At 43.3% G+C, this 15,936-nt stretch overlaps 1 protein-coding gene across 1 annotated transcript; it reads left to right on the forward strand.

Moving 5' to 3' along the window:
- Window positions 1-14,853: 14,853 nt before the first annotated feature.
- Window positions 14,854-15,402, forward strand: LOC128577847 (ferritin heavy chain-like). The gene has a single exon (XM_053580201.1). The coding sequence runs from the start codon at window positions 14,854-14,856 to the stop codon at window positions 15,400-15,402; it is 549 nt and encodes a 182-aa protein (XP_053436176.1).
- Window positions 15,403-15,936: the final 534 nt, after the last annotated feature.

Consider the following 15,936-nt stretch of genomic DNA (forward strand, 5'->3'; position numbering starts at 1 on the left):
GCAAAAGGATGGCTCCATGCTTACGGGCTCTAGCCGCTACTGCTCTCCTTGTGCAAGAAGCTGATAAGCTGACTCTAGGGCAGGATCTCAGAGTGAAAGTACCCCACTCTGTGGTCACTTTAACGGACACTAAGGGAGATTATTGGCTCTCTATGTAAGAACATCCTGAACCCAGCCACGCTCCTTCCATTCAGTGGAAGGGAGACTGAGCATGACTGTACGGAAGTTATATAATGTGTATTATAGCAGACCTGACTTGTGCGACCAGCCTTGGACACATGCAAACTGGGACTTGTATGTAGACTGAAGCAGTTACATGATGGCGCAAGGTGACTGGCGGGCTGAATATGCAGTGATTACCTTAACAGAGACTGCAGAGGCTAAGCCCCTCCCCCAAGGAACATCAGCTCAGAAGGCTGAGTTAATTGCCTTGACTCGAGCCTTAGAACTAGAACAAGGGAAAAGTGTGAATATCTGCACAGGCTCCAAGTGTACTCTTCAGACTCTCTAAGCACTCAGGACATCATACAAGAAGGGACTATTAAAGTCTGGGGAAAAGGACATTAAGTATCAGCGGGAGATACTTCCGTTGCCAGAGGCAGTATGGAAACCCCGGAAGGTGGCAGTGATGCACTGTCGTGGACATGAAGGAGATGCTTCCACCATCACTAAGGGGAACACTAGGGTCAGTATGGAGGCAAAAAGGGCTGCATCCAAACTGAGTGGCTCCCCTCATCCCATGGGTTCTGGAGCTCTCACCTATCTACTCCCAGGAAGAGAAGAAAGAGTTGGCAGCAGAGAGGAGCCAGGAAATGGAGGGAGAATGGATAAAGATGCCAGATAGACGAGTAGCAGTCCCCCAGGTACTAGGAGCCACCGTAGTGACAGGAGTATTTGATGAAGTTGGTGGCCAGTACCTCTACATCTCCCACCTGGAAGCCCTGGCCAAAACTGTCGGTCTACAGTGTGTCACCTGCAGCCAGTTCAACGCGTGCCAAGGACTGACGGTACCCCCCAGGAATCCAGTCGTATGGAGCAACGCCCTTCGAGGACTTCCAGGTAGACTTTACTGAAATGCCCAGGTTTAAAGGGAACAAGTCCTTGCTGGTGATGGTCTATCAGACTTGAAATAGGTAAAAGCCTTCCCCACTGGAACAAAAAGGACTCCTGAAGTAATCAAAGTATTGCCCAGAGAAATCGTCCCATGGTTTAGGTTGCCACTCTAGTTTAAATTTGACAATGGGCTAGCCTTCATAACAAAACAAGTGCAAATAATAAGCTAAAGCTTTGAATAACTTATAAGCCCCTAAGCTTAGACAGGGTAAAGTACATGAACAGGACCATAAGAGCAGAAATTGGTAAACACTACCAGGAAGCAAAGCTTAATTGGATACAGGCCTTGACACTGGCATTGTTCAAAGAGGCCTCTGTTAATACTCTGCAATTTAGCAGGAACTCCTAAAAGAACTTGGAAAGACTGAACCGAATAGACAAAAACCCTAGAAAAAGTAGCAAGGAAAATCTCCACTGGGGTAATTAACCGTGTTCTGTTTAGTCTTTTGTGTCTGTACATCCTTTCTCTCTGGAGGATCAAGGGGACCAAGTCTAGGTCCAGAATCAGAACCTGGTCCCTCTGAACCCAAGGTAGAAAGGACTTTACACCATCATCCTGACCACACCCATGGCAGCGAAGGTGAAAGGAATCCTCACGTGGAGTCATCATGGCTGGCTGAATAGGGTTTCACTGCCCCTTGGAAAGTAAAGGCAACTTAGACAGTCAACATGCCCTGCTCCAGCCACATACTGGGAGCTGGCTGGTCAACGCATGGCTGAAGCCTAAGGAAACTCCTCAAGGGCCTTGTCTTAATTGGACTTTGGACTTTGGGAAAAGTGGGGGGGAATGTCACACAGGGAAAAATAAAAACTCGTATGTATATTGGCCCATCACCACGGTATTATTAGGGCCTGAGTAGAGAATCCAAGAAGAGTCACAGTCCCTAAAACCTCAGTGCTAAAAAGTAATTAATATTGGCACCTGCAGAAACAAGCTGATATTGAGGCCCCAAATTAAAATATATTGGAGTCTCAAAAGGGGGGGAATGAGAGGGGAGACCCGAGAAGGGTGAGGCCTAGGAGAACAGGTCTTCTCAAGGAGACCACAAGGATACACCTGCAGGGTCCTCTCCACGGTGACTCAGCTCTTGGGAATTTGTAAACTTAACTTCCTAGAACTTGGAAATTTCCAAGATATGTAAAATCCTGTAGTTCTGTAGGGACTGGAATAGCATCTCCCGCTTGATTCAAACTGGCCAGTGAGAAGGGTACCTGTGGGGTGGAACTTTTTGTGGATAAAAAGGCAAAGACCAAGCCAGTCAGGGAGCGCGGCCATTTGAAATTCTTTTATGCCATAAGCTCCCACTGATAAATAAAGCCCTTCCTCTTATAAAATAAATAAATAAATAAATAAAATCAAATAAATAGAGACTTTACTTTTTTTTCCTTTTAATAGCTTTATTGAGATAGAATTCACATACTGTATAAGTCATCCATTGGAAATGTACAATTCAGTGATTTTTAGTATATTCAACAGGTATGTGCAGCCGTCACCACCACAGATGGCATTTTATCACTCCCAGGAAGCCTCATTCCCTTCAGTATTGCTCCAGCTTCCTCAGCCTCCCAGGTTTCCTTGCTCTGGACTTTGCTGTGAATGGGGTAAATGGCCTTTTTGCACCTGCCTTTTTTAATTCACCACAATGTTTTTAGAGTTCATCGAGGTTGAGGAATGTGTCACTCATTCCTTTTTAACGCTGAAAATACTCCGTCATAGGGACTTGCTAAGTTTTGTCCATCCATTCATGAGCTGATGGACATTGGGCTGTTTCTAATGATTGTGCAGAAAGTAAGTCTAGCACATACATTTTGAGACCTAAGTCATTCTTTTTCCCATAATTAAAGGACAATTAACAGGAAAATAACATTTGTGTAGTGCTTCCTGCCTTAGAAAGAATGTTTCTTACACAGTCCCTTGTTAAATCCTTGGCTGACCCTGGGGTTAGGTTTTCTGATTTGACAGGGTTTGGAAGATGATGAGACTTGGCCCAGGTCTCTGCTCCAGGGAATAGTGATGCCTATTTAGGGTCCACCTGCCACACTCCTTCTGGTGCGTGAGAGCGAGAAAGTGATCGCTCAGAATAAACTTTTGAAAGTTTATTTACTCAGCCTGTGTTTGAACACAATGTGCCAAATCTTGATGTCGGTTTATTGTAATGAAAATTCCCTGAGACACCTGATTGATGGACAGCTGCCATTGATGAATTGTCCTTGAACATCTCCATGACCTTCCCAGAACTCTGTTTAACATGACGAAGAACAATTTCTTAGGAATCCCTAAAACAGGCCCATTCCGGAACATAGCATCCGTCAGCCTCAAACAGGTGGGCACTTAAACCAGGAGCTGCCGGTCTTGTGTTTCTGACCTCCGGGAACACTTTCTGTGACGTCCCTGGCCGTGCTCTGCCTCTCTGAGCCTGAGTTTCTCAGGTAGCTGGCGGCAGCCATATAACAGAGGAGCTCACGGACAGTCTGGCATGTGTGAGTCTGAGGACAAGGGGTGTTTACCCCCTACCTGGGAAAGGGCGCATCTGAGTTTGATGCGCATGGGGCCTTGGCCTGACTAAGCAGGTGGGCTGGTTAGGGCACGTATGCACAGGCACCTGCTCTGCAACTATATGTGGGTATGGAGAGAGAAAGGTTTGTGATCACTAGAATTTAAGTTTTCATTGCAGCAGGTGACAGGCTTAGTTCTCTGCGCCCCACAGACAGCCCTGCAGGCAGGAGGTTCTTGCTGATGCTGGAGGCAAGTGCTCTGCCTGGGTGTGGTGTCAGGGCCTCAGAATGGCGCAGAGCTTTCCACCTGCTGCAGAGAGAACCTCTACCTTGCTGCAAACTCAGGTCTGTTTGTTTTAATGCTGTTTGTGTGGAGAACCAGGGTGGGGTTGGGCAGGGTTAACTGAGGGATCCTTGTCTGTGGATTTGGAGGAAACACAGCATTTAGAAATGAAATAAAACTGGAAAGGGGGGACAGCTTTTAAGGGAGCCCTAATATTTCGGTTCTGTGATGAAAAGAAAAACATTTCACAAATACATTTGCCGCTGGCAGCTGACGAAAAAGCATTGGAACATCCTCCAAAATTGATCATATCCTAGGACACAAAACAAACCTCAACAGAATCAAAAGGATTGAAATTTTACCTTGCATCTTCTCACACCACAAGGCACTAAAAGTGGAACTCAACTCCAACAAAAACGTTCAACCTCACACAAAGGCATGGAAGTTAGACAACCTTACGTTGGGTGCAGGAAGAAATAAAAAAGAAAATCATTAACTTCCTTGAGGTTAACAACGATGAAGACACAAGCTACCAAAACCCATGGGATACAGCAAAAAGCAGTCCTGAGAGGAAAATTTATCGCTTTAGAAGTCTACATTCGAAACACAGAAAGAGAGCACATCAACGAACTCACAAGCCATCTGATGGAATTGGAAAAAGAAGAGCAATCTAAGCCTAAACCCAGCAGAAGAAAAGAAATATCCAAAATCAAATCAGAGATCAATGAAACTGAAAACAAAAGAATCATTCAGAAAATTAATGAAACAAGGAGTTGGTTTTTTGAAAAAATAAATAAAACAGATAAACCTTTGGCCAGACTAACCAGAAATAAAAAAGTAAAGTCTCTAGTAACCTCAGTCAGAAATGATAAAGGGGAAATAACAACTCATGTCACAGAGATACAAGAGATTATCTCTGAATACTACCAGAAACTCCATGCCCAGAAATTTGACACCATGAAGGAAAATGATCAATATTTGGAATCACACCCTCTCCCTAGACTTAGCCCGGATAAAATAGAGCTCCTGAACAGACCAATTTCAAACACTGAGATCAAAGAAACAATAAAAAGCTTCCAACAAAAAAAAATTCCCTGGTCCAGATGGCTTCACACCAGAATTCTATCAAACCTTCAAGGAAGAGCTTATTCCTATACTGGAGAAATTCTTCCAAAACATTGAGGAGGAAGGAATCTTCCCTAACACGTTCTATGAAGCAAACATCACCCTGATACCAAAACCAGGAAAAGACCAAACTAAAAAGGAGAATTTCAGACCAATTTCACTGAAGAAAATAGATGCAAAAATTCTCAACAAAATCCAATAGATTACAGCTTAGCATCAAAAACGTCATACATCATGATCGAGTAGGTTTCATCCCAGGGATGCAAGGCTGGTTTAATATACGCAAGTCCATAAATGTTATTCACCGTATCAACAGAAGCAAAACCAAAGACCACATGATCCTCTCAATAGATGCAGAAAAAACATTCAATAAAGTCCAGCATCCTTTTCTAATTAGAACACTGAGGAGGAGTATAGGCATAGGTGGCACATTTCTTAAACTGATCGAAGCTATCTATGACAAACCCACAGCTAATATTTTACTGAATGGAGTAAAACTGAAAGCTTTTCCTCTTAGAACTGGAACCAGACAAGGTTGTCCTCTCTCACCATTACTATTCAACATAGTGCTGGAAGTTCTAGCCAATACAATTAAGCAAGAGAAGAAAATACAGGGCATCCACATGGGAGCAGAGGAGGTCAAACTCTCCCTCTTTGCTAATGATATGATCTTAGAGAACCCTAAAGACTCAACCACAAGACTCTTGGAAGTCATCAAAAAATACGGTAATGTCTCAGGATATAAAATCAATGTCCACAAGTCAGTTGCCTTTGTATATGCCAACAACAGCCAAGATGAGAGGTTAATTAAGGACACAACTCCCTTCACCATACCCCCAAAGAAAATGAAATACTTAGGAATATACCTAACAGAAGAGGTGAAGGACCTCTATCAAGAAAATTATGAAACCCTAAGAAAGGAGACAGCAGATAACTTTAACAAATGGAAGAACATACCATGCTCATGCCTGGGAAGAATCAACATTGTAAAAATGTCTTTACTTCTCAGAGCAATCTACCGATTCAACGCCATCCCTATTAAAATACCAACATCGTATTTTCAAGACTTGGAAAAAATGATCCTGCATTTTGTATGGAACCAGAAAAAAACCCATATAGCTAAGGCAGTTCTTAGTAATAAAAACAAAGCCGGGGGGTATCACCATACCAGATTTTAGGCTGTACTACAAGGCCATAGTGGACAAGACAGCATGATACCGCCCCCCAAATAGAGACATAGGCATTTGGAATCGAATAGAAAACCAGGAAATGAAACCAACAACTTACAACCACCCAATCTTTGATAAACCAAACAAGAACATCCACTGGGGGAAAGATTCCCTATTCAATAAATGGTGCTGGGAGAACTGGATATCCACATGTAAAAGGCTGAAACTGGACCCGCACCTTTCTCCACTCACAAAAACTGATTCAAGAGGGCAGCACCTGTGGCTCAAGGAGTAGGGCGCTGGCCCCATATCCCGGAGTCGGTGGGTTCAAACCCCGCCCTAGCCAAAAACTGCCAAAAAAAAAAAAATAATAAAGAAGATTTAAGATGGATAAAGGCCTTAAATTTAAGGCATGAAACAATAAAAATTCTCAAAGAAAGCATAGGAAAAGCAGTTGAAGATATCGGCCTGGGGAAAGACTTTATGAAGAAGACTGCCATGGCAATAGCAACAACAGCAATAATAAACAAATGGGATTTAATTAAACTGAAAAGCTTCTGTACAGCCAAGGAGACAACAACCAAAGCAAACAGACAACCTACCCAATGGGAAAGGATATTTGCATATTTAGAATCAGACAAAAGCTTAATAACTAGGATCTATATAGAACTTAAATTAATCCACAAGGGAAAAAACCAACAATCCCATACATCAATGGGGAAGCGAGATGAACAGAACCTTCTCTAAAGAAGACAGACGAATGGCTAACAAACACATGAAAAAATGCTCATCGTCCCTAATTATTAGAGAAATGCAAATCAAAACCACCCTGAGATATCATCTAACCCCAGCGAGAATGGCCCATATCACAAAATCTCAAAACTGCAGATGCTGGCGTGGATGTGGAGAGAAGGGAACACTTGACCACTTTTACACTGCTGGTGGGACTGCAAACTAATACAACCTTTTTGGAAGGAAGTATGGAGAAACCTCAAAGAACTCAACCTAGACCTCCCGTTGGAGCCTGCAATCCCATTACTGGGCATCTATCCAGAAGGGAAAAGAAAAAAGCCTTTTATTATAAAGACACTTGTACTAGACTGTTTATCGCAGCTCAATTAACAATCCCTAAAAATGTGGAAACAGCCTAAATGCCCTTCAACCCAGGAATGGATTGGCAAGCTGTGGTATATGTATACCACGGAATACTATTCAGCCATTAAAAAAAATGGAGATTTTGCAGCATTTGTATTATATTTGTATTGTACTTGTATTTGATGGAGGTAGAACACATGATTCTTAGTGAAGCATCACAGGAAGGGAGAAGCATGAACCCTATGTATTCAACTTTGATATGAGGACAATTAATGACAATTAATGATGCGGTGAGTTATAGGGGAAGGGGAGAGCAGACAGAGAAGGAGGGAGGGGGTGAGGGAAAGGAAAAAAAACAACAGAAAATAAAATAATGACTAATTCTCACATAAATTGGATTTAATTTAGACCAAAGTACATTACTTAAACATTAATTTTTAATTCAACTTGTTAATATGTTGTTTAGGATATTGCATCCTTATTTAAAAGTGAAACATGTCTTTGTAATTTCCCTTTATAATAATATATTTTTTCCAATTTTAATATCAGGTGTATCCAGATGAAGTAGAATGATTTTGAAGTATTTCTTCTTTTTCTATTGTCTATAAGATTTGGCATGATCTGTTTTTTGAAATCATCTTCTAATTTTATTTATAAATATTAGTTGTTTATTTTTTTAGACTTTGAAAAAGAAAGAAGTTAACTGATGACTCCATACTGAACCTCAGAGTCAAAGCATTCTATGATAGACATACTCTTATTTGACAATGTGAACGTTACTTTTTTTGCGTTTTTATTAATATTGTTCAATATTTCATTGTAGCAATTGTGTGATTTCTTTTCTGAATGTATTTATCTTCATTCGTTCTTTTTTTTTTTTTCTAGGATACCACTTTATTTTTTTTAATTTTTATTTAAATATGTATGTGTGTGGAAGGGTATGTGAAGTAATAGTTTCCTTTTTTTTTAATTAATTAATTAATTTATTTATTTATTAAATCATAACTGTATACAATGATATGATTATGGGGCATCATACACTCACTTCATAAACCATTTGACACATTTTTATCACAGTGGTTAACATAGCCTTTCCGGCGTTATCTCAGTTACTGTGCCAAAACATTTACATTCTACATTTACCAAGTTTCGCAAATACCCCTGTAATATGCACCACAGGTGTGATCCCACCGATTCCCCTCCCTCTACTCACCCCCCCCTTTCCCACTTCCCCCTATTGTTAAGTTGTAGCTGGGTCATAGCTTTCATGTGAGAGTCCCAAATTAGTTTCATAGTAGGGCTGTGTACATTGGGTATTTTTTCTTCCATTCTTGGGATACTTTACTAAGAAGAATATGTTCCAGCTCCATCCATGTAAACATGAAAGAGGTAAAGTCTCCATCTTTCTTTAAGGCTGCATAGTATTCCATGGTATACATATACCACAATTTATTAATCCATTCGTGGATCGATGGGCACTTGGGCTTTTTCCATGACTTAGCTATTATGAATTGGGCTGCAATAAACATTCTGGTACAAATATCTTTGTTATGTTGTGATTTTTGGTCTTCTGGGTATATGCCCAGCAGAGGAATTACAGGATTGAATGGCAGATCTATTTTTAGATCTCTGAGTGTTCTCCATATATCTTTCCAAAAGGAATGTATTAATTTGCATTCCCACCAGCAGTGCAGAAGTGTTCCCTTTTCTCTGCATCCACGCCAACATCTCTGGTCTTGAGATTTTGTGATATAGGCTAGTCTCATTGGAGTTAGATGATATCTCAAGGTAGTTTTGATTTGCATTTCTCTGATGATTAAAGATGATGAGCATTTTTTCATATGTCTGAAGGCCGTACGCCTGTCTACCCAACACGTTCTATGAAGCAAACATCACCCTGATCCCCAAACCAGGAAAAGACCCAACAAGAAAAGAAAATTATAGACCAATATCACTAATGAATATAGATGCAAAAATATTCAACAAGATCCTAACAAACAGAATCCAGCAACACATCAAACAAATTATACATCATGACCAAGTTGGTTTTATCCCAGGGTCTCAAGGCTGGTTCAATATACGTAAATCTATAAATGTAATTCAGCACATAAACAAATTAAAAAACAAAGACCATATGATTCTCTCAATTGATGCAGAAAAAGCTTTTGATAATATCCAGCATCCCTTCATGATCAGAACACTCAAGAAAATTGGTCTAGAAGGGACTTTTCTTAAACTGATAGAGGCTATCTACAGCAAACCCACAGCCAATATCATATTGAATGGAGTTAAATTGGAATCATTTCCACTCAGATCAGGAACCAGACAAGGCTGCCCATTGTCTCCATTGCTTTTCAACATTGTAATGGAAGTTTTAGCCACCGCAATTAGGGAAGAAAAGGCGATCAAGGGTATCCATATAGGGTCAGAAGAGATCAAACTCTCGCTCTTCGCAGATGATATGATTGTGTATCTGGAAAACACTAGGGACTCTACTACAAAACTCCTAGAAGTGATCAAGGAATACAGCAGCGTCTCAGGTTACAAAATCAACATTCATAAATCGGTAGCCTTTATATACACCAAAAACAGTCAAATTGAAAAAGCAGTTAAGGACTCTATCCCATTCACAGTAGTGCCAAAGAAGATGAAATATTTGGGAATTTACCTAACAAAAGACGTGAAAGATCTCTATAAAGAGAACTATGAAACTCTAAGAAAAGAAATAGCTGAAAATGTTAACAAATGGAAAAACATACCATGCTCATGGCTAGGAAGAATCAACATTATCAAAATGTCCATACTACCCAAAGCAATATATAATTTCAACGCACTCCCTATTAAAGCTCCGCTGTCATATTTTAAAGATCTTGAAAAAACATTACTTCGTGTTATATGGAATCAGAAAAAACCTCGAATAGCCAAGACATTACTCAGAAATAAAAACAAAACAGGAGGAATCACACTACCAGACCTCAGACTTTACTACAAATCGATAGTGATCAAAACAGCATGGTATTGGCACAAAAACAGAGAAGTAGATATCTGGAATAGAATAGAGAACCAAGAGATGAATCCAGCTACTTACCGCTATTTGATTTTTGACAAGCCAATTAAAAACATTCAGTGGGGAAAAGATTCCCTATTTAACAAATGGTGCTGGGTGAACTGGCTGGAAACCTGCAGAAGACTGAAATTGGACCCACACCTTTCACCATTAACTAAGATAGACTCTCATTGGATTAAAGATTTAAACTTAAGACATGAAACTATAAAAATACTAGAGGAGAATGCAGGGAAAACCCTTGAAGAAATTGGTCTGGGTGAGTATTTCATGAGGAGAACCCCCCGGGCAATTGAAGCAGCTTCAAAAATACACTACTGGGACTTGATCAAACTAAAAAGCTTCTGCACAGCTAAGAACACAGTAAGCAGAGCAAGCAGACAGCCCTCAGAATGGGAGAAGATATTTGCAGGGTATAACTCTGACAAAGGTTTAATAACCAGAATCCACAGAGAACTCAAACGCATCAGCAAGAAAAAAACAAGGGATCCCATAGCAGTCTGGGCAAGGGATTTGAAGAGAAACTTCATTCGTTCTTTACGAGGTTTTTGTTTCTAGTCCTTATCTTAAACACTGTTATTGTTATTAAATTTTAAGCCTTTTCAATTTTGTGAAGGCAAAAAGTGGAAACCAAATAAACACATGTATATGTATAGAGAAAATTAAAAAAATATAAAAAAGAAAGAAAAGGGAAACAGTGGACCTTACCCTCTCCTACCCACAGGGCATGGTAGGACTGAATGTGCCAGTGCCCAGCATAGGCAGCCCCTGCCAAGGAAGCTGTCATGCTGCTCAGCAAGCATCATCAGCCTCTCTGACCTGGACCATGGGCCCACCTCTGCCTCTGCAAGGAATCCCCCATAAGCTGTGCCCCAAACAGGCCACAGTCAGACTGTGAGAAGTGGTACCTTCTGTGCCCCTGAGGCCTGGCCTCACTTGGCCACTAGTGGTCCTGGAAGGACACAAGGTGTGTGGTCTAGTCTCCTCCCCCCCCCACCCCGGCAGGAGGTATGTATCAGCCCAGGATTCACATCCAGCTTCTCATCATGCCCTGACTTCAACCAGCGGGGCCAGGGGACATCACAGCAATGCTCCAGAGCTTCAAGGTGCCATGTCCAGCTATGTCATTGGGGCCAGCCCTGCACAAGGACAAGCCTGCAGCCTTCTCAGCAGGTATGCTAAGCAGTGGGTCATAGGCACTCTCCAAAGAGACTGGAGAGGGATCATCTGCACCCTCTCCCTGGCAGGGCAGTGGGGCAGAGCGGAGCTTCCAGAGAGGAAGCACGCCACAGGAGTAGACAACAGTGAGGACCAGAGGCAGGACCTGAGCCACAGCCAATTGCCTGGCCAGGGGGTGAGGGAAGCCACACAATCCAGGGCAAATGGCCCTGAGCATCCCAGGGCCCAGAGCCCAATGGGCCAGGCCAGGGGGACAGTCCCTTCCATCACCCCTCCCAGAGGGGGCCAATGACCAAGTGTACTCCCCAAGCCCCCTGACACAGGCTTGAGAGTGTACAGGGACTCCAGATAGCTTCTCTGCTATGACTAGCCAGCTGTGTGACCCTGAGTGAGAGGGGTACCCACCGGCTCTGCTCCTTATCCTACATTTTTTATGTTTACCTGGATGTTGAGTAAAGTATCTCAAGAATGGAGTATCCAATGTACTCCATACTAATATGAAACCAATATATAAACAATGCCATGGTCATACAAAGAGTAAAACACAAATATAGTCAAGCAAGGGGGCAGGGTGAGGAGGGAGGAGAGAGGGGGGAGAAGGATTGGCAGGAGGAGGGAGGGCAGTCTGCAGGATTTCTCCTAACATGCACAATGTGAGGGTGTTCAGCACGCCCCCGGGTGAGAGGCTCTTTTACAACTTGAACTTTACCTTGGAAGTGAGAACAATGTAACCAAAAATTTGTAGCCTCATATTAATTTGAAATAAAAATAAAGTAATTAATATCTAAATTCACAGAAAAACAATCAAATGAGCAAACAACCCATCTATCACTGGGCAAGAGACATGAACAGTTCCTTCTCTGAGGAAGACAGACCAATAGCCAAAAATCATGTGAAAAAATGCTCAACTTCCACAATCATCAGAGAAATGCAATTCAAAACAACCCTGAGAGATCACCTCACCACAGCGAGAACTGCCCCCAAAGCGGGAGATGCTGGCAAAGATGTGGAGAGAAGGGAACACTTGCACATGGGTGGGACTGCAAACTAATACAGCCTCTTTGGAAAGAAGCATCGAGAATTCTCAAACAACTCAGGATAAACCTTCCACTTGATCCTACAATCCCATTGCTAGGCATCTACCCAGAAGGAAAAGAAAAATCATTCTATTATAAGGACATTTACACTAAATTGTTTATGGCAACTCAATTCACAATGGCCAAGATGTGGAAACAACCTATGTGCCCATCAACATATGAATGGATTAATAAACTGCTATACACACACACACACACACACACACACACACACACACACACACACACACACACACCCCCATGGAATACTATGCAGCCATCAAAAGGATGGGGACTATCTTTTGCATTTACCTGGATGGAGCTGAAACACATTCCTCTTAGGACTGTATCACAAGAATGGAAAACAAGTATCTAATGTACTCAATACTAATGTGAAGCCATTAGATGAACTAATACACACCCAAAGAAGAGAAAAACTCAACTAAACTCAAGTTGGTGGGAGGAGGCAGGTTGAGAGGGCAGGAAGGAGGGGGATTGGTGTGCTCTCACCTAATGGGCACAAGGTAAGTGTTTATGGCACACATCCTAGGTGTAGGACACAAATACAGCAGTGACTTTACCTAACAAATGCAAATATTGTAATCATTTGTAGCCTCACAGTAATCTGAATCATATATATACGTGTGTGTGTTTATATATGTGTATGTGTGTGTATATATGTATGTATGTACGTATGTATGTATTAGGAAGTACACTTGACTACAGACCTAAGTCTATTCTTCTGTCACAAGAGACCTGTGTGAATTTGTTTTAAATAGAGAGGGGAGAACGTGGGAATGATTTTTTGAAGACCTCAGAATATGGAAAGAGAGAACTGTTCCAGCTATCATTTTGAAGATGTGAACCTCAAAAATATATACATAGTCTGCTCAGGGCCTGTGGCTCAAGTGGCTAAGGCGCCAGCCACATACACCTGAGCTGTCGGGTTCAAATCCACCCGGGCTGCCAAACAACAATGATGGCTGCAACCAAAAAAAATAGCCTGGCATTGTGGCAGGCGCCTGTAGTCCCAGCTACTTGGGAGGCGGAGGCAGGAGAATCGCTTGAGCCCAGGAGTTGGAGGTTGCTGTGAGCTGTGATGCCATGGCACTCTACCCAGGGCAACAGCTTGAGGCTCTGTCTCAAAATAAATAAATAAATAATATATATATAATCCAGATGAATATATGATTATATATGATATAATTATATATTTTTATATAAATAAATATGTAATTATATAATATATAATATATATTATTATATTATATGTATGTATATAACATATATATATAGTCATCTTCCCCATGACATGGAGAAATCTCTTCTCCGGGAAGAATTACAATTAAGCTTAAGCTTCAGGACACAGAAGACATTGGAGACTGTAGAACATCAACAGGAAAGCACACATCTAGGTAGGAGAGCCATCTACTAAAGGCTCCCATGCCAGAGAAATGCCATACTTTGGGCATTTGGGGAGAGTTCCTATGATACCTGCAAGGGGCAAACCATTATCTCCAAAGGAGAAGATCATTTGCTAATTGGCACACTCCCCACTCCTATTCAGGGGGAAAGTTTATTGAAAGGACATCAGAACTGTAGATCAGATCTGTGCTAATTATCCAGGAACTAGAGGCGTCCTTGAACTCTAACCACAAATAGACAAAGGTTTGTTCGCCAGACATTCCAGGAAACTGAAGAGGAATTCATGAGGAACGCAGAGAAGGAATTCGAACTCCGGAGGGGGAAAAGGACAACACACAGGAAACAGAATAGAACTTTACCAGAAGAGGCAAATCCGTCTTCTTAGAATTCAAAGGAAGACGCTAGATTTGCCACATGACAGCAGGCTGTTACAGAGAAGAACAGTTAAGAGGACAAGAGAAAATCCTTGGACACTAGAAATGTTATTACAAAGGTAAAACTTTAGCAGAGCCCAGAAGTGCACAGTCCCCCTGGTTGCACATCGCACCCTGAGCACCGGCACACCGACGCCTGCGCGACCCCCTTCCCCGACTACCACTTCCGCCCGGCCAACAGCCCTCAGGCCGCGTCTGGTTGGTGGCCTGACTGTCCCGCCCGCCATTCACCCGCCACGCGGCCGGAGCTCACCCTCCGCTGCCACCAACTTTGCTCACCCTGGGGATGACCGGAGGCCCCCGTCGCCGCTCCCGCTGCCGCTGCCCTCCCCGCAGCGCGCGCTACCGCGGCACCTTCCCAGTCTTCGTGCTCGCTCAGCCCGTGCAGCCCGCCATGGCCGTCGCTCCGTCCCAGGTGCGCCAGAACTACCACCCCGACTGCGAGGCCGGCGTCAACCGCTACATCAACCTGGAGCTGTACGCCTCCTACGTGTACCTCTCCATGGCCTTCTACTTCGACCGGGACGACGTGGCCCTGAAGCACTTCGCCCGCTACTTCCTGCGCCAGTCGCATGACGAGAGAGAACACGCCGAGAAGCTGATGCAGCTGCAGAACGAGCGCGGGGGCCGCGTCTGCCTTCGCGACGTCAAGAAGCCCAACAGCGACGACTGGGTCAATGCCCTGGAGGCCATGGAGTGCGCCTTCCAGCTGGAGAAGAGTGTCAACCAGAACCTGCTCCACCTGCACCGGCTGGCCTGCTACAAGGGCGACCCGCAGCTCTGCAGCTTCCTGGAGACCCACTTTCTGCACCATCAAGTGAAGACCCTGAAGGAGCTGGTTGGCTACCTCACCGACCTGGGCAGCCTGGGGGCCCCGGAAGCCGGCCTGGCTGACTACACCTTTGACAAGCTCACCCTGGGCGGCAGCGACCAGGAGAACTGAGCTGGGACTGTCCCCACAGCCACGGGTGCTTCCCTGGATCGGCCACCAGGCCAGGGGAGCACATTGCCTTTGCAGAGCATTCACTTACGTTGTTTCCTTTCTGTTTCACCACTGTTTCCAATAAAGTTATCTGGTTCTTGAAGCAATAAAGGTGTCCGGTTGATGCGTGTCTGCAAACTCTCAGCTTTTAGGAAGAAGGGCAAAGTCCCCACCCAGGGTTAAAATGGGTTTCCCCGGGACTCTCCACCCACCCACACAGACCCCATCCACATGCAGCTCAGGACCTCCACAGATGGAGAAGAAGGGTGTTCCATACGCCCCTGGAAAGCACAAAATTAATCTTCCCTGTATAAACTGTGTTTGGGATGAGTGGAAAGGCATAGGCTGAGGTGGGGTGGGCTGTGTGGGGCCTTGGTATATGTGCGTAGATCTGCATAGTAAAGTAGACAAACACGATCTGGGATTCATGACAGACTGCCTCTACAGAAGAATCGAAGTTAACAGTGTTGGGCAGGGATGAAAATAAAGAGGCCT

The sequence above is a fragment of the Nycticebus coucang genome, chromosome X (genome assembly GCF_027406575.1).
Source record: "Nycticebus coucang isolate mNycCou1 chromosome X, mNycCou1.pri, whole genome shotgun sequence".
NCBI classification, from domain to species: Eukaryota; Metazoa; Chordata; class Mammalia; order Primates; family Lorisidae; genus Nycticebus; species Nycticebus coucang.

Coding starts and splice junctions, on each gene's coding strand:
- LOC128577847 (XM_053580201.1), top strand. CDS start 14,854: ATGGCCGTCGCTCCGTCCCAGGTGCGCCAGAACTACCACCCCGACTGC.